Here is an 18496-nt window from a genome sequence, read left to right on the forward strand (position 1 = left end):
ACAGGTCATTACTTCTCTGCATTATTCATCTACGTTGGCTAGCTCACACTGTGTTCTGTTACAGTATGTGAGGTGAATTGCTTCTCATAAGTAATAGTTTAATTGAATTGATTTGGCATGATACATGATTGCATTGTAAAGATACAATCAAACTCAAGGGAACTTGTTTTCTCTTTTTTACTGGTAAGTTTAATTATATGCACATTGTATGGAGTTTCCTCTGAAGCATTTGGGCTCCTTGTACTGCCTTCTCTTGTGGGAGAAATTGTTCTCATTGGTGGCAGGCCAAACAGGGCGTTTAAGTTTACAGATACTGTTCCTCAGTCTGGCAGCACACTATGAGGTATGAACTGTGGTGAGAGGGTAAGGTTCTCCAGGAAGTCATGGGAAATGGTGGTGGAGTAAAAGGACCAGATGAAGAGCAAAGACACAGGCTAACAACCCTCTTATAAAGGGAGTGGAGAAAGCCTTGGAATGCAGACAGTAGGATCTGGCTTGGTTTTATCTCCTCTGAGCTCAACAGAGAGTCAGGTTAGAGAACTTTAGTGAGAAACAAAAGTTAAGAATAGAGAAAGGCAGATTGATGAACTGTTCTACCATGAGTTAGTCTGATTTGTCCACACAAACATGCTGTTTTTAAAGTAAGAACAAAAGTATATTTTATATGCTCAGTGTGACCTTAGTATTTCTGCAACCTCACTGAATGCATTCCGGATATGAAGTGAACCCACTAAGAGGATTTATGCTATTGGAACACTGAGAATATTTTTGGTTTAACTCTAATAGAGGGGAGGAACTCTCAATGAAACGACAGACCAGGGGACATGGATAGAATAGTTTTAGCTACAGTAAGATGTAGTTAGGAACTGCTTTTAGCAGACCATGTAGATGACCCCTTTCATGTCCCTTCACCAAATCTGTTTCCACAAGGTAGGTTATGTAGTTTAGTGCTGTATATACATTTGGGCTGTAGAAGAGAAGACCACTCTGCCCTCTTGTGGTATACAGACACTATGTTCATAGAGGGTTGTTTCATAGAAACCTAATGGACCACTTTTCTCTATAACCTCTATCTGTTTATTTTATTTACCTGACCTAATGTGAAAATTATTTTTGGGGTGTTGATCAGGCTCAACTTGTTTGGGAAATAAACAGGGTGTGGTCCACCAAATGGCAGTTCATTGTGTCTACTTAGCTTAAACAAAAAGTCCTCAAGTACACATTCAGCTGAGAGTAAAATCACTGCAGGCTTTAATCTTTGTCCCGTCGGTCCATCAAAAGTGGACAAAATTGACAAAATTATAGTGCACTTTCACTCAGGTAACTGAGACTGATGAGCAAAACCCTGTCACATACTGTATGTACAATATACAGTAAAAAAAGAAAACAGCAACTCAAAATGTACACCATTCCAACAACAATACAATATCCATAGGTATTGGCTCAAATCATTTCTGAATTATACTTTACAAAAACTATTGCACATACACACAACATAAAGCAACGCTATGTTTGAATTTAAAAAGGGATAACAATATTTCTAAATTTAATTTCAAATAAAGAAATAATGCAGTGGATTAAAAGGAAAGTCAAGAGATGCATAATTATATAACAAAGATATCAACCTTTCACAAAGATAAATTACATTATTCACACTTTGTGATTCTATATGTTGAGAGAACATAGGTTACTAAAAGCATGTAAACAGGAAACAGGAAACATCAGTACAATATTTGCAAAACAGGATGTCACACAAAACTACCGCAGTTCTTTGTAAAACATTAATATTGGCCAGAGTAAGGGAGCCAATACATTTCAACTCAGGTTTTCCATTTGTATGTCATGTATAGTTTGTGAAACAAAATGAACCACAACTCTGTTACTGTATAGGCATCCCTGCTAGGTTAACCTAATGTAGAAGGCATAAAATAAATCTACACACTGAAGAAGGCTGCAAAGTCTGTACGCTATCCCTGATGCAGTGAAAATACGTTTTTTTTCAAATTAAGTCATCTTTATGCAACATATTTTTGTGTACGGACCCATCACACCTTTTAATTTATCTGATTTCACACGTTTTACGCACCAACCAAACTTCTGGGAGACTGCGATGGTCCCCTTTTGATTAGGAAAAGTAAATGCCTGAAACTAGATCCCCTACATACTGGTCATTCAAGAAAATACAATGTTATATGGACCTCTTCTTATGAACCACAGTTGTGGATTGGCTTTTGGTATCTGGGGTTAGTCTGTCAGTCTATTGGTTCATTTATATTGGGGTACCCTTGCTTATATGTGAAATAGAGTTTGGAGCAGTCTAATCCTCGTAGAAACTTGTAGCCCCGATCGGCTATTAAGATACGTTTGCATGCGCCACGGGTGGCCATTAATCACACCGGTATAAACAGTGTGTTGACCATGTGGGGGAAAACTCAGAGGTGTTGGGAGATGAGGCTGTCCTACCTCTCATAACCAGGCACTAGCTATGCTGTAAGATGCTGATCTCAGGACAGTGCAGAGAGCATCATTTTTAATGTGTCTTTTTTCAAATCTTCAAAGTCATGCGTCATGCTGGTCATGTCTCAGGATGTCCCTCTGTTGCAGTCATCACACATCTGTGGACTGCCTGTACTTCATTTCCCTTTCAACACAGACAACATTCCTTTTAATCAGATCATAGAAATCACTATGGGGATAATAAGTTCCATGCAGATGAAGTACGGCAACACTAATGGTAACACTTTATAATACATGTTCATACAAGGAATATTGTGGTAGTCTATAACCATATGTTTTAACTCACTGTAGTTCCTCTTTGAGTCTACAGAGTTTATCCTTCAGTCTGTCATTCTTCACCAACATGGGGGAGTCAGGCACAAACCAGGCAGCAATGCATTTAAAGATGACCACTACATGCTACAGAGAGAGGTGAAAGACAGACAGGCTTGTTCAATCATATCCATGATATTTGGCATTGCTCAATGGCCATTTGGAGTTGCAAGGATAAGGTTTTGACAAAACCCTAAACTCACCTTTTGTGAGTACTCCTTATGTTATTTTATGCTGTTACTGTGATTTTATTAAGTGATTTTATTGTTTTAGACATCCTTTGTGTTTGCTTTTACATCTTTAGTTTTATTGTAAAGTGTGTCACAATTTTAAATGCCCTTTAAATAATGTTTGATTTGATGATTTAATCATGGGTGCAGAGCTTAAAAATCAATAACATGGAATTCAGTGATTCCTGATGTGCCAAAACTATACTGAAAATAATCTAAGTAGTTTGACGCAAATACACATATTCACGGATGCAAAGAAAGACATACCTCAAATAGGACGACGAAGGCAAAGCGTACAGCCATGATGAGCCAGAACTGGGAGGTGAGGCTGTAGTCCACATCATTTCTGTAGTCTTTATAGCTGAGAAAACACACCAGTTTCACCATCAACAATCTCTCTCAACAACTACTGGTATCACTGGACTGGGTTCTTTCTGTTTGTGACTGCATAGACTCTAGCTACATGTATGCATGCCTGAGGAGAATCGGTTGCTTTGGTTTCTGATTATTCAAACAGTCAGTAATATAAACAGTGAAATTAAGAGATGGGCAGTAGGGTTGAGACAGGTTTTGGTAAATAGTAGCTTCCATAGTGACCTAGTTGTGCCTCACAGATGCCCACCTGCATTGTGTAACATTGAAGCCGCTCTCTGTGATCAGTTGACTGGGGAAAAAGTCCTTCCGCACGCTCAGGTCTGTTATATGAGCAATGGATAGGGTGTCGTTGATATAGCCCTTCATACAGCTATAAGGGGGGGTGGGGGGGAAATCAGCACAAAACATACATTTAAAAGCATACAACTTAGTTTGCTTATACAAAATCATAATTCCATATCCAATTGTCTGGGAAACAGAACTAAATTGCGAGCCTTTTTCACAACCAGCTTGAAGGGTAAACAAATAGTCACATGGTAACATGGCGAGTCAGTATTATTACAACTTTAGGATGTCCTTGATATCTGCCACCAGTGTTTAACCACAGTGCTTTGTTTCATATGCAAATATACCCATTTCTCCACAGCATAGCAGCATGGTTACTTAAGCCAATAAAGACTAAACTAGGTGAACTGTTGAACTCTGCCTTACAAAGCCTTTGGAACAGTTTCAATAAAGAATGTATTATTTTATTTATCTCCCCAATTTCCGTGATATCCAAATTGGTAGTTACAGTCTTGTCCCATCCCTGCAAATCCCGTTTGGACTCGGGAGAGGCGAAGGTCGAGAGCCATGCATCCTCTGAAACACGACCCTGCCAAGCCGCTCCGCTTCTTGACACACTGCTCGCATAACCCGGAAGCCAGCCGCACAAATGTGTCAGAGGAAATGCCGTACAACTGGCAACCGTGTCATCGTCCATGCGCCTGGCCCGCCACAGGAGTCGCTAGAGCGCGATGGGACAAGGACATCCTGGCCGGCCAAACCCTTCCCTAACCCGGACAACGCTGGTCCAATTGTGCACCGAATCATGGGTCTCCCGGTCGCGGCTGGCTGCGACACAGCCCGGGATCGAACCAGGGTCTGGGGTGGCCCCTCAATCACTGCGATGCAGTGCCTTAGACTGCTGCACAACTCGGGAGGCTCGAATGTAGTCTATCAGATGACATTATCTACATTATTACTATGGCATTCATTGCTTTAAGAGTGCAGACAATGCTCTGTGAAAGGTCTACACTACTGTAGGTGCAACCCATGCACCAGTCCCTGCACAAGGTGCTACAGTAGAACTTACTGTACATCAGCTTCTCCATTGGCACAGGGTCCGTAGTGGTAGCGATAGACCAGCCGAGGGATGAAGTCTGAGGACACCCCAATGACTAGCCCATTGGCAATGACAGCCAGAACACCAATAGCTTCCAGAACTTTGGTCCATATACCTAAGGAATCATATTACGGGATGAGCATACAAGCCCTAACAAAAACATGGTAAGGAGTTTACCAGAGACGCACAAGCTTTTACATATACTGTTTAACTCACCAATATCATTGGTTTTCTTGGGGACTAATCTACGTTCCAAGCTGACCATCTTGATGGCATCCAGACGGATCTCAAAGATATTGTTGATGAGGGCCAGTAGAGGGGCCAGAGGGAAGGCCGCCACAAAGATGGTGGTGAAACTGAACTGAACAACTGCATGAGGAGAAGCGTGTAATAACACAACAGAGATTTAACATTCAAGACAGGGGATTGGGAAGTCAATAAAAACAACTGGGAAGACTCATTGAACATAAGAGACCATGAATCACAGTGTAAGAGAGATAGAGAATCACTTTGGTGAAATAAATAAAGACGTTGGACTTAGAGAGACAATGAGACATCCATGGAAGGTAGCCACGTACCCATTTCCAGAAACTCATTGAAGAGACTGAAAAAGTTGACGTCATTCAGATCGTAGTTGCGCAGCCAATCACGCAGCTTGCAGATATCACATGGGTCACGGCCCATCTTCTCCTCTTCGCGACATGCATTTTTGTAGCAGTGGCCACACTTCCTCTCCAGCTTCTTAGTTGTAGTCCTTCTGAAGTAACTCTTGAACCAGCTGCACAACAACATAGGACAACCTAAAGTGAGAAAGTATGATGCTCCACTTTGGATGTCTAATTCGGTTAATTAGAATTCATTAACTAGAATTCATTTTTACATGGGGTTTTATCGTCTGACTGACAGTCAAACGTTTATTTGCATTACCAAAAGCTTATTCAACACATCAAAGGGCTTATTCAACCTATTCATTTCCTCAGAATGTATCTATGTTAAGCAGGTAGATAATCATAGCTATATACTGTACTTACGGCACAGTAAACTCAAAGATGTTATTCAGTGTCTGTTTGAGCAACATGATGACGGCCATTTGAATGAAGAGGTCAGTGAGGCAGCCACTGGGATGACACTGGCAAGGACAGGAAAAGGCAGATATGGTAACAGTATAAAGACAATCCAAACCGTTCAACCATGTCATAATCCCATGTTAAGTAATACTTTTTTTAAATAGTGATGAGCTACCCACCTCCTCCAATCTCCATTTACCAGAAATACGAACGTAGCTGCCTGGGCGACCATTTATCCTATGCACAAGAACGGCGTGTTAGATTCATTAAATGTAAAGCACATATGCATAAACATTTCAAATACTTACACCTTTATGGTTCAGGATTCAAACATTTCAAGGATCACAGATACATGGACACTTTCTCCATACAGCTAGGCTGCCCATGACAGTTGACACAGAGCAGTACCTTACCAACAGTTTTCCCCTTGGTTTTAGGCTAGTCTGCAATCTTTTATTTTTATTTAACCTTTATTTAACTAGGCAAGTCAGATAAGAAAAAAATCTTATTTACAATGACGGCCTACCCCGGCCAAACCCTACCCCGGACGATGCTGGGCGCTGCCCTATGGGACTCCCAATCATAGCCAGTTGTGATACAGCCTGGAATCGAACCAGGTTCTGTAGTGGTGCCTCTAGCACTGAGATGCAGTGCCTTAGACCGCTGCACCACTCGGGAGCCCCATGTACTTTCAGCCCGATCAAATATTAACACTACACACACACACGTTGCACTCAGTACCTGCCCAGGAAAAATGCCACATATATGAGTGAGGAGAAGAGGGTGAAGAACTGGAAGGTAAACATCTTAACAGTGAAGCTCCTCTCAGTGGCCGCAAACGACTGTGTCTTCTCTGCAGGCAAGAGCAGCAACATTAACTTCATTCACTGACTCACTTAGCTAAGTACAATTCCATCTGATGGAATTGCAGAGATGAACATGTACATGTTTGATTGTAAATTAAAATGTTCAATGCAAACATATGTGCCTCTTCAGACTCACCTATCTCACACAGCTTGAAGGCCACCGCCTTGTTGACCTATTCGGGTAAGAGAGGAGAAGAGTTAGGGACTGTGCAGGTCTACATGACTTAGAGGGGTTGCTGGTTAAACTTACTCTGGTCATAAATTGCATGGTGATGTAGTGTAGTACAGCACCCAGCATTACTGCTACAGTGTTGGCATGGTCCCTTACAAACTCCCATGTTCCCTCTGATAACAGCACAGCAGCAACCACACGGAACACCACCAAAGCCTGGGTTAGCCCAATGATCAGAACCAACTGGTAAAAGAACACACACAGTGAGAGGACAACATTGACTGAACCGGAGCTAAACACTGGTATAGCCCAGGATGAAAACTGCTACGTCTGTGATGCAATACGGCACTGAGTGACTGACTGGGACTGACCATGAGAGTGACCAGCACCAGAACTAGAGTGCTGCGCAGATAAGAATGGCGAAACTCTTTGGGATGGCAGTCTGGATCATTGACTACTCCCAGGATGAGCTCCTCCTGCAGGCCAGATGGAACAATATTCAGGATTATACCACAGCATGAGTCTGAGGTCATATCAATCACACAAAGGGTCACAACGGGACATTATTTTTGTTATTTGAAAGAGTATATGATTGGGTAATATCAATGGGTAACAGACAACCTAAACCATGCTAAAACCATCCTATAGTGTACAGTATATCCAGACATATAATGGTTTCTTAGGCCTAAGTGAAGCCGTACCTCTTCCTCACACCAGTCAAAGACTTTCCATTTGGACACAAACGTTGCTTTGTGTCTCTTCCACAGCTCCAGAAAAATGGTAGCTGGAAAAATAAAAAGGACAAGTCATGACAGTCAAGATTTATCTGAATTAAAAATGTATTGGATGGAAAGAATCAGTTTTATCCTGTGTGAGAGACTTACCCCAGACTGCCATGAACATAGCAAAGGCCACCGTCCCCTCATTGTCAAACAGATGACTCACCTGCACACAAGACACATTTTGAACATACAAACTGTATTAACTATTTTTTTTAAATAGTAAAGTTTGCAATGCAGTATGGTAGAATGACATGAGTTACCTTGGCATAGGCACAGGTGTCACGCAGCTGCCATACTTGACACCATTTGTCACACCTCGGGCACATTACGGTGTCAGACTCACAGACCTCCTTTCTGTAATATGAAGACACAAAATGCACCTTCAGAAACACATGAGAGTTTTAAAGTGGAGCAACTCCATGTAACCTATTTTTTCTTCCTACTAAAATGTCAGCAACAATCAGCTTAATAAAGAGTTTGGCTCAGTGTGTCTGTCAACTCACATGAGGGGGCTGGTGTTAAAGAAAGCCAGTGCATACAGGAACACAATCACACCCAGAATGGCTGCAGGGACCAGCAGGATGGTGTACCAGCCCAACCACAGGTAATACAGAGCCACCTTCTCTCCAAAGTAACTCCTGACAGATATAGATACATTTCAGTTTGCATGTTCAAATTCAAATCAGGAAAAGGACATTCCTATTCAGTTAACACCCCTTACTAGGTTTCCAGGGGAATTAAAAAATGATTTAATTAACATGTAGTTTAGTTTCACAGTTTAGTTTAGTGTCATCTTGATAATTTCCCTTTCACACCACTGAGGTAAATGACATTGTATTGCTATTTGCATGCTATATATTTAAGCAATAAGGCACGAGGGTGTGTGGTATATGGCCAATATACCACAGCTAAGGGCTGTTCTTAGCTGGTTCAAACTAAGCTTGATGATGAGTTGGTTATTTGAATCAGCTGTGTAGTGCTAGGGCAAAAACCAAAACATGCACCCAGAGCATGCGCCCCAGGACCGAGTTTGGGAAATACTGCTTTAGGTAAGCACATCACATTTAGCTGCATCGGCAAACCCAAAGTTCTGTGTGGATATAACCACTAGCTGGTATACCTCCTGGTAACAGAGTTAATTGCTTTGAAAACGAGAAAGATAGACCTTTTCTTATTTGGGAAAAAGTCTGTTCTCCACCCTCTCTCCCCAGTCCTCTCTCCTCGTTGACCCTGAAACTGATAAGTGGTCAAGGAGAGTGACAATTTTTTGTAGGAAACGGAAGATGGTCCTCCCTTCCTCGATAGCCTCCTTTTGGCATGGAAGCACAAGTGAATCCAACATGATTCCTTTGTGGAAGAGTTTTAACCTTCCACACCCACTTTGAAATCAGCTATTGTTTTCTTGAAGGAGAAAAGCATGCAAACATTTAAAAACAATATTCTATTGATCATTTTATCTACAACATGTCTTGCACAACTAGCTAGCTACATTTGTTTTTATCACTGTATACATTTACTTGGGGATTCCACCCTGTAAACGTCATTTACGCCCATGTGCTATTGTACAAGGAGTCTCATTTCATACAAGCACAATTTTGTCCACTTTCCCCCTTCTCGACGCCTCTCCTCGATTACCTATGACCCTTTTCAAAAGGAGGCCAGAGAGGACGGAGGTGAGAGGATGCAGGAGTTGAGTAAATCCAATTGAGGAAAAGCCACTATGAAACCAAAAGACACAGAAACATAGCAGGATATATAGAAGGTCTTACCTGACATCATCAACAGGCTGGCTGGTACAGAGAGCAGACCATCGTGCCCACTTTTGTTTCAACACCTTTTGCTTGTTCCTCTATAAAAACAGAAAGCGGCTCATACTGTAGATGTATTTCACATCAATGAATTTCATATGGGCTACTTACGATCATACTAGGCATAAACAGCTACAATGCCCCTCAAAATTGAACAAGTAATCAGGTATACTAATAATGTATACAGGTATATTCCTTATTATTAAGGAGATGTTTTTTTTAACCTCATGCAGGCAGAACGTGGCCTCAAAGACACCCTTCTCCTGGAGCTCTCTGAGGTTCTCTGTTGTGTTGAAATGAAAAAGAGGGTTAGGAGTGATGAACAATTGAAGTCAGGGACAAATATGTTGCTAAAGAGATCAATGGAGGGAGCACTTCACATACCTCCTGTGTTGATATGGGTGTGGTGTAGGATGTAATGCACTACTCTGATCCTGAACAAAAAAACAGGAACAAGATAAGAGGACATGTTGGAAGTTAATGTTATTTGCGTATGAAATGCCAAGAGTGAGAGTTCAATACGTCTCACCTGGTTGAGTGAGGGATTCTGACACATTTCCGGTCGCCGCTCCAGTTGCAAGCATCAGACACCTTTAGTAGGTACCTGTACTTGTCAAAGATCTCCTTCGGGGCCCGGACACCATAAAACGTCTTGTCATCATGAATGATTTTCTGACACAAAAAACAGGCAAAGTACATGACGGGCATTGAACCAGTTGAAATTGGATAATTTTGGGAGGATTGGCCATGATGTTACAGTATAACTTTCACACATTCTCTACAATTGTACACATCCCAATAAAATATTGTACACATCCCAATAAAGGAACATTACCTCAACAACGCTCCATATGGAATTTAAACGTGATTCAATCAAGTAACAAACTCACTGTCACTTTCATGTTTTTCTTCCTCAGGTGGTCAATAAAAGCCACCTGCTTCTGAAACTTTGGGTGTTCTTGGTCCTCAACTTTGTCAGCAACTAGAACATAATCATATGTCCTCTGCTGGTGCTGTGGGAAACACACACACAAGGCTTTCTGTATTCTAGGGACTGTGTCATACAAACAGGGTGAATAATTATCACCTGTATGACTATGTATGGCTCTAAGTTATGAATGCAGTGAAATGAATAGATGGTGTGTGTTGTGTTGTCGCTTACCAGAGTTGGGAGTAATGCCTCCATGGTATTGTCAAAGCCATCCATGTTTCTCTCCTGCAGCTCAACACCATCCTAAAACACAGGGTAACAAAGAGGAACAATGTGACATCTCTCTTGTTATACAAGGGCTGGCCCACCTCACTGCAGTGGTCTGCCAGGCATGTGCCAGTCAGCAAGGACCACAAGGAACCTCTCAGCTAACATAATGGTCAATGATGTGCCTTCATTCACTACAGCCAAATCATCATTGTGGCTTCACTATCCTGTGTCGAAAAAAGGGATACTAGGCAAATTCCTTTTGACATCTCATGGACCAACTGTAAATAACACATCGCTAAGCAGAGTGGTAAAACAAATAAAGGCGACTGGGCCATCCCTCTTGCCATCTCTGTTGTTATGCATGTTTCTCTCTAAAGCCTGTCAGTCTTTCACTTTCATTCTTCCAGACTCCCACAGGATTTTCCAGATTACAGGCTCCAACACGCCCATCAGTGAAAATGTTCCACAGACTGCTCCTCACACTGATTGGCTGGGAGGGCATGTAGGCTTTTGCTGTACAAAACGATGGGATTATTTAAACCTCTGAACAAAATATAAATGTTATATTCTAAGGCCACACTGAGTTCTATGCTCTGCTATGTCTCGAGAGACATAATCCAATCTTGACTGATCGTATTTTGGAGGTGTGCCAATATTACCCTCTTAAGTGCAGTTGCATAAACTTTAATGAAATAACCTGTTTCACCAGGAGCACAGCCAAGAAGACCAGGCAAACGTTGAAAGGAGGCTGGCTCTGATGTAGGGTACTGTGTAGTGGATATGGCATGGGTTGCCAGAGGAGAGGTGTCATACATCAGGCCTCAGCATCACATAAATCATAGACACTCTTCAGAGCAACATGGTCCAGGGTAAAAAGCTGACCTGAAAATTTCTCAAAGATCTGCATGCTTTAGATGAGGATCATGGTGGGAGACTGTTCAGCCGACTTTGAGTTAAGTTATGCTTGAAACCCAAAGGCCAGATAAGTGACCTTTAAATCTGTGAAATATTTTAAGTTGGTCTGGGATTTTTGTTAATTTATTTTAGCTGCTGCAATGAATCCAGCCTATACAGTGCCTTCGGAAAGTATTCAGACCACTTGACTTTTTCCATATTTTGTTACAGCCTTATTCTAAAATGGATTAAATAAAAACAATTCCTCAGCAATCGACACACAATACCCACACATAATGACAAGGCAAAAACAGGTTTTTAGAATTTTTTGCTAATTTATTAAAAATTAAAACAGAAATATTTACATAAGTATTCAGACCAGTTGCTATTAGACTCAACATTGAGCTCAGGTACATCCTGTTTCCATTGATAATCCTTGAGATGTTTCTACGACTTGGGAGTCCACCTGTGGTTAATTCAATTGATTGGACATGATTTGGAAAGGCACACACCTGTCTATATAAAGTCCCACAGTTGACAGTGCATGTCAGAGCAAAAACCAAGCCATGAGGTCGAAAGGAATTGTCCGTAGAGCTCTAAAACAGGATTGTGTCGAGGCACAGATCTGGGGAAGCGTACCAAAACAATTCTGCAGCATTGAATGTTCCCAAGCACACAGTGGCCTCCATCATTCTTAAATGCAAGAAGTTTGGAACCACCAAGACTCGGGGGGAGAAGAGCCTTGGTCAGGGAGGTGACTAAGAACCCGGTGGTCACACTGACAGAGCTCTAGAGTTCATCTGTGGAGATGGGAGAACCTTCCAGAAGGACAACCATCTCTGCAGCACTCCACCAATCAGGCCTTTATGGTAGAGTGTCCAGACGGAAACCACTCCTCAGTAACAGGCACTACAGCCCGCTTGGAGTTTGCCAAAAGGCACCTGAAGGCTCTCACACCATGAGAAACCAGATTCTCTGGTCTCTTTGGCCTGAATGCCAAGCGTCACGTCTGGAGGAAATCTGGCACCATCTCTACGGTGAAGCATGGTGGTGGCAGCATCATGCTGTGTGGATGTTTTTCAGCGGCAGGGACTGGGAGACTAGTCAGGTTTGAGGCAAAGATGAACGGAGCAAAGTACTGCGAGATCCTTGATGAAAACAGTCTCCAGAGCGCTCAGGACCTCAGACTGGGGCGAAGGTTCACCTTCCAACAGGACAACGACCCTATGCACACAGCCAAGACAACGCAGGAGTGGTTTCGGGACAAGTCTCTATGTCCTTGACTGGCCCTGCCAGAGCCTGGACTTGAACCCGATCTAACATCTCTGGAGAGACCTGAAAATAGCTGTGCAGCAACGCACCCCATCCAACCTGTAGGAGCTTGAGAGGATCTACAGAGAATGGAAGAAACTCCCCAAATACAGGTGTGCCAAGCTTGTAGCGTCATACCCAAAAGACTCGATGCGGTAACATAATGTGGAAAAAAAGTAAAGGGGTCTGAATACTTTCCAAAGGCACTGTACATGGTCATACGAGGCAGAAAATAGTTTCAGGGAACCTCAGCTACAATGAGCCACAGTCAATGTGTTCTCAGTCCAAATAAAACACCTGTAAAATGAGGGTGTGTGTGACGTTTGACCCACATCTAGTCCATAGATAAGGCACTGTAGGCCACTTTTGTTACAGTAACATAACACAACTCAGCATACTCACACACAAACGTATTGATTTCTGCACAGGTTATAGCAAGACGGCAATATATTTTACCCTGCTATGACCGTCACCTCTAAAAAGCGGTTTCATTGCCATAATCCATGAGTATAACATTTTAAAAATACATTATTCAGTCCAACTGATTTTATAATAATTCAAAATACTGTAGGCTACATGAAAACATGTTTCCTAAATGGTTTGCAGGTGAGTTGCTAATAAATAATTGTCCTCACCTGCTCTGGATTCTTGAAGTACATGTTGCAATACACTCGTAATCCAAATTCAGCGAATATTGAACGTCACCATTCACATCTTCTGTCGTTGGAGCGCCGTTTTCTTCATTACTCACGAAACGTTTACCCTTACTTCAGACATGGAGCTCTAATTATACTAAAAGTAAAATATTAAAAACTACTGTACTTAGCTAAAGATAAGTTGACTTCACTTCCGCGTTTCTGAGTCAATTGCTTTCAGGTAGGTAGCGTCACTGCTTCTCAAAAGGTGAGGCGCTGATATTGAGCGCTTCCCGTGGAATAGCAATGCGGCCATCTGGTCATAATAGGGCAGTCGTTTAAAAGGTTTACAGTTTGTGACCAAAACTCTCTACCTTTCGAAAGTGCATCCAAATGAGTGTGCTTTGCTTATCTGTGAAACCAACGAATAATTGTATTATTTGACGTTGATATGAATGTAGCAATGCATATTAACTCATAAGCACATGCTTCAAATACTGTAATATAATGATAACACGGATAACTTCTAGATTAATCACAAATTAAACACTATTGGCTTCACATCAGCCATGGAAAATACAGGAACAAAGATTCATAAGAGACAAAGAAACGATTTAGTTGTGGGAAGACTTTACTGCTCCAATAATCAATAATAGTTATAGCAATAACTTATAACAATAGCATTACACTTCCACCAGTATACTTGACAGCTAAATTCAATATTCTTTGGACTTCAAAACAGCCATATACATTAGCATTACTGACAAGTGCTTTTCATGTCTGAAGTTAATATTCAAAATACACATTTTACATTGATTCTGATAAAGTCAAGAGGCCGAAACCATTCCCTTGATTAGGAAAAAAACTCCACTGGTTGAGGTTCTACAGGGAAGCACTAAAATACTGCCCATATTTAGGGTCCTCCATTATTTCCAGAGGACTTCAATTGATTGAGGTCATGCATGTGTACTCTCAGTCCTCCTCTTTCTCTGACGTCTTGCGGAAGTTCTTCCTTTTGACGTTCCTACTAATGACGAAGCCAATAGGCGGCTGATCCTTCCTATCATTCAGCACGCCCTCTGCGTCCCCCACCGGTGTCCACTTCCTCTTCCGCTCACTCTCCTTTGGGCTTTGGGGGGCGATTGCTAGGCCTATACCCTCCTCTTCTTCATCATCATCTAAGTGACAGAGACCCATCCCTGCCTTCTTAGTTCGATCAGGCTTGTTAACATCTGCAGATTCATCTTTCTGTGGCCGGCTAGGCCTGGAGAACACGATCTTATGCTCTGAGTTACTGCCCTGGCCCTGGTTGAAAGTAGGTGTAAAAGGCTCTTCAGGATCATATTCCATTGTGTTCTCCTTCTCCTTCTGCTGCAGGCTTTGTATGTACTGCTGAGCCACCATGCTATTCTGGCTGTCACTGGTCTCTGGCACATCCTCCAGGTCATAACGCGTCCAGCGCTCAGGATTCACCAGGTAATCTGGCACTCCTCTCTTCTGAGGAGGCTTGCTGACCAATTCCCCCACCTTCTCCCCATACTTCTTTCCACTCGGCAGCAGTGGGGGTGGAGGGGGACGTGCAAAGACCCCGTCAATGACATTGTCCTGGCCCAGATGGGACGAGGACAGCTTAGCGGCACTCTCCAGGCAATCAAAGATGCTTCGGCTGCGGTTGGAGAAGCTTGAGCTGCCACCTGTCAGACTGAATGCAGGTTTTTTGGGACCGGGACCAGGGCAAGAGTTCTGGTGCTCTTCATCATCAGATGAGGACAAGTCTTCCACCTCTGGGTCTATGAACTCATTACTCTCTTCAGGGTCGGAGTCCCTCAGAGAGAGGTCATCTGTCAGCTTGATGGCGTCACTGTTGGACAGCTTGTTACGGGCACCGTCTCCGTGGTCCTCTTGCTCACACATTGCTCTCAAGGGCCTGGGTCTGATACCACAGGAAAAAAACGACTTTCACACATTCAAGGGGCCAAGAGCCTGGAAGAGTATGAGAGGGTTGTTCTGAGTGGTAATTGAAACATATAATATGTATGGTAATATAGCATGCATTATAATATTTTCACTTTGTCAAGAAATGACTGACCTTAGCCTGGTAGAGCTGCAACACCGCCACTTTCTGTATCAGTGAGGTTCAATGGTGATGGCAGTCCTTCCACCCTTAACAGACACACAGAAAGATATACATTGAAAACAGCAACACGGATCTTGTCATTTAAAGCTTAGGCCTATACTGTAAATAATAAGTACATTGACAGGTAAAAACAATTAAACTAACATTTCAGAGCAATTGCACAACATCAAGTGTGACATCAGGTGTGGTGAGTCAACTGCAAATGAGTAGGCCTATAACTCCTCTGCAGCGTAGTGTGAACATTGAGTACTGTAAGTGGGTGCATCAGTACCGAGGGCCTTCAGATAATTGAATGTTTGACATCCTACGTAATGTTACCGTTTGTGTTAGTGTGAGGACGTATCTTACTAGAGTTGCACTCACAGGTTGTGGGAGCTGGTTGGGATGCTGCTCAGCTCAGATAAGACAACAAATGTGTGGGGATAGATGACAGTTCCAACTTTTGCCATGGTGTGACCAATACCAGACTAAAATGGTGTAGCGACAATCTGTAAAACAAATACACGCAGATCACAGTCTGTTACCCACTCACTGCACATATGTAAATTGTGATTACATTGCATACATACAACCAGACTCATATACTTAGATGGATCTGCATACAACACAGTAGCTCTGGTCCATCACGCAACGACAATGAGTTGCCTTGTATACCACTCATAGAGATATTGTAGTTAGAGGACGCAACATTGTATCTGTCCCATTATGACATCTGCTAGAGCATGGGAAAAGCCACTGAGGCCATCTCCATTTTGAAGTAGTCAATTTTCTCCTTCTACTACTTACTTCTATGGAGTTTGTAAACAAATCCAAGGTTGGCGATTTACTGCCACCTGCAGTTATGGGATGTTTGCTCATGAGTATAATTAATTGGCTGATCCCTCCATCACCCTGGATGGAATAATGTGATCCTTCCTTAACCTATAGGATGTCCCACCCTGTTGACTACTTAAACATGTTTAAAGTCCTCAATGGCGCTGCACATCCTAAAACGGGCTGAGTCCTACATCTAGCTCAATGATACTGCCAGAGAAGCTCTGGTCCACGCTTGTGCAAGCAGCTCGTAGTGCCCCACGCATACGTATGGATCAGGGTCTTTCCCGCAATCTAAAAATATGTTTACTTTGAGTTACGATGAAAGGATATGGAAAACGACAAAACAGGGGCATCTCATCGTCGTGCGATGGACAAGAACTAAAACAGCGACTACGCCCCCTAACATTAGTAGCTAGTTCGTGCGTATCTCAGTTCTCCTAGCTAACTTTTGTTTGTCATGGTATTTTATGGGATGACAGCATAACAACATGGAGGATTGAGTAATTCACCACGATGTAAACCAGTTATGGAAATCGACGTTGGATATCTAGCTAACGTCAACTAGTAGCCTGGTTGGCTAGCTAACGTTAGCTGTAGCTGACTTTGAATAAAGGGAGGGTGGAACATACCACAACCACACACAAGCATTCTATATCTTACAATACTTCATTGATACGTTGGAATGTGTTCAGTAAACTATCTAGCTACTACACAAAGCGTTCAAAGCTGATTTGTGTTGCTAGCAAGCTGCTGCATCTCCAGCTTTACCTTCTTCACGCTGGCGCTGCAACTTCGGTTTGCATGTGGCAATGTATGCTGGGAAGGGTAGTTTTCCCCGCTCCTGCCTTTAGTGGGCAAACAACCCAATCGTCGATACCTTACCGCCACCTACAGTAGTCTAATGGATTGTAAATGTAATGCCGGTGTAGGCCTACATCAGATTTTCTAAACATACATCTTATTCGCTGAGGTTTAATGGTGGTTGGCATCCAATTTCTGTTGCATTACCGCTACCAAGACTGGGGTTTAAATTCGCACTGAGCTAAAGGCTAGAGCTGCCACTTTCAAGGAGCGGGACTCTAACCCGGAAGCATATAAGAAATCCCACTATGCCCTCCGAAGAACCATCAAACAGGCAAAGCGTCAATACAGGACTAAGATCGAATCGTACTACCTCTCCCTGTCCGAGTCTGTAATACCAACATGTTTTAAGCAGACCATCATAGTCCCTGTGCCCAAGAACACTAAGGTAACCTGCCTAAATGACTACCGACCCGTAGTACTCATGTCTGTAGGCATGAAGTGCTTTGAAAGGCTGGTCATGGCTCACATCAACACCATTATCCCAGAAACTCTAGACCCACTCCAATTTGCATACCGCTCTAACAGATTCACAGATGATGCAATCTCTATTGCACTCCACACTGCACTTTCCCACCTGGACAAAAGGTACACCTATGTGAGAATGCTTTTCATTGACTACAGCTCAGCATTCAACACCATACTGCCCTCAAAGCTCATCAATAAGCTAAGGACCCTGGGACTAAACACCTCCCTCTGCAACTGGATCCTGGACTTCCTGATGGGCCGTCCCCAGGTGGTAAGGGTAGGTAACAACACATCCGCCACGCTGATCCTCAACACAGGGGCCCCTCAGGGGTGCGTGCTCAGTCCCCACCTGTACTCCCTGTTCACTCATGACTGCACGGCCAGGCACGACTCCAACACCATCATTAAGTTTGCCGATGACACAACAGTGGTAGGCCTGATCACTGACAACGACGAGACAGCCTATAGGGAGGAGGTCAGAGACCTGGCCGTGTGGTACCAGGACAACAACCTCTCCCTCAACGTGATCAAGACAAAGTTGATGATTGTGGACTACAGGAAAAATAGGACAGAGCACACCCCCATTTTCATCAACAGGGCTGTAGTGGAGCAGGTTGTGAGCTTCAATTTCCTTGGTGTCCAAATCACCAACAAACTAAC

General features: G+C 42.8%; 2 protein-coding genes across 3 annotated transcripts; both read right to left on the bottom strand.

Annotated features, from left to right (window-relative positions):
• Positions 1-1228: 1228 nt before the first annotated feature.
• LOC106587474 (anoctamin-9) lies at positions 1229-13855 on the bottom strand. The gene is made up of 24 exons (XM_014175888.1): positions 13555-13855; positions 10676-10747; positions 10404-10526; positions 10043-10185; positions 9898-9947; positions 9738-9796; positions 9475-9554; positions 8209-8343; positions 7966-8059; positions 7808-7868; positions 7625-7707; positions 7295-7399; positions 7002-7166; positions 6888-6924; positions 6627-6738; positions 6065-6122; positions 5850-5947; positions 5397-5596; positions 5035-5187; positions 4789-4933; positions 3682-3804; positions 3327-3420; positions 2804-2916; positions 1229-2641 (listed from the first exon to the last, which is right to left on the bottom strand). The coding sequence occupies exons 1-24, from the start codon at positions 13576-13578 to the stop codon at positions 2608-2610; spliced, it is 2361 nt and encodes a 786-aa protein (XP_014031363.1). The 5' UTR covers positions 13579-13855; the 3' UTR covers positions 1229-2607.
• A 312-nt stretch (positions 13856-14167) lies between these two features.
• On the bottom strand, positions 14168-17376 carry LOC106587475 (protein TSSC4). 2 transcript variants are annotated; one of them, XM_014175890.1, is made up of 4 exons: positions 17276-17376; positions 16055-16179; positions 15644-15717; positions 14168-15537 (listed from the first exon to the last, which is right to left on the bottom strand). In XM_014175890.1, the coding sequence occupies exon 4, from the start codon at positions 15466-15468 to the stop codon at positions 14527-14529; it is 942 nt and encodes a 313-aa protein (XP_014031365.1). In that variant the 5' UTR covers positions 15469-15537; positions 15644-15717; positions 16055-16179; positions 17276-17376; the 3' UTR covers positions 14168-14526. The 2 variants fall into 2 exon arrangements, with proteins under 2 accessions (XP_014031365.1, XP_014031366.1); XM_014175891.1 differs by having other exon boundaries at positions 16040-16179.
• Between the last annotated feature and the right edge of the window lie 1120 nt (positions 17377-18496).

This window comes from Salmo salar, chromosome ssa26, assembly GCF_905237065.1.
Source record: "Salmo salar chromosome ssa26, Ssal_v3.1, whole genome shotgun sequence".
In the NCBI taxonomy this organism is placed as follows: domain Eukaryota; kingdom Metazoa; phylum Chordata; class Actinopteri; order Salmoniformes; family Salmonidae; genus Salmo; species Salmo salar.

What these genes read in the sequence shown, in the direction of transcription:
- LOC106587475 (XM_014175890.1), bottom strand. Translation starts at nt 15,468, where the DNA reads ATGTGTGAGCAAGAGGACCACGGAGACGGTGCCCGTAACAAGCTGTCC.
- LOC106587474 (XM_014175888.1), bottom strand. Translation starts at nt 13,578, where the DNA reads ATGTACTTCAAGAATCCAGAGCAG. An exon ending in GTAAATGGAGATTGGAGGAG is followed by an intron (nt 5,948 to 6,064) that starts GTGGGTAGCTCA and finishes TGTCCTTGCCAG; the next exon opens with TGTCATCCCAGTGGCTGCCT. An exon ending in AATGGAGAAGCTGATGTACA is followed by an intron (nt 3,805 to 4,788) that starts GTAAGTTCTACT and finishes CCCCCCTTATAG; the next exon opens with CTGTATGAAGGGCTATATCA.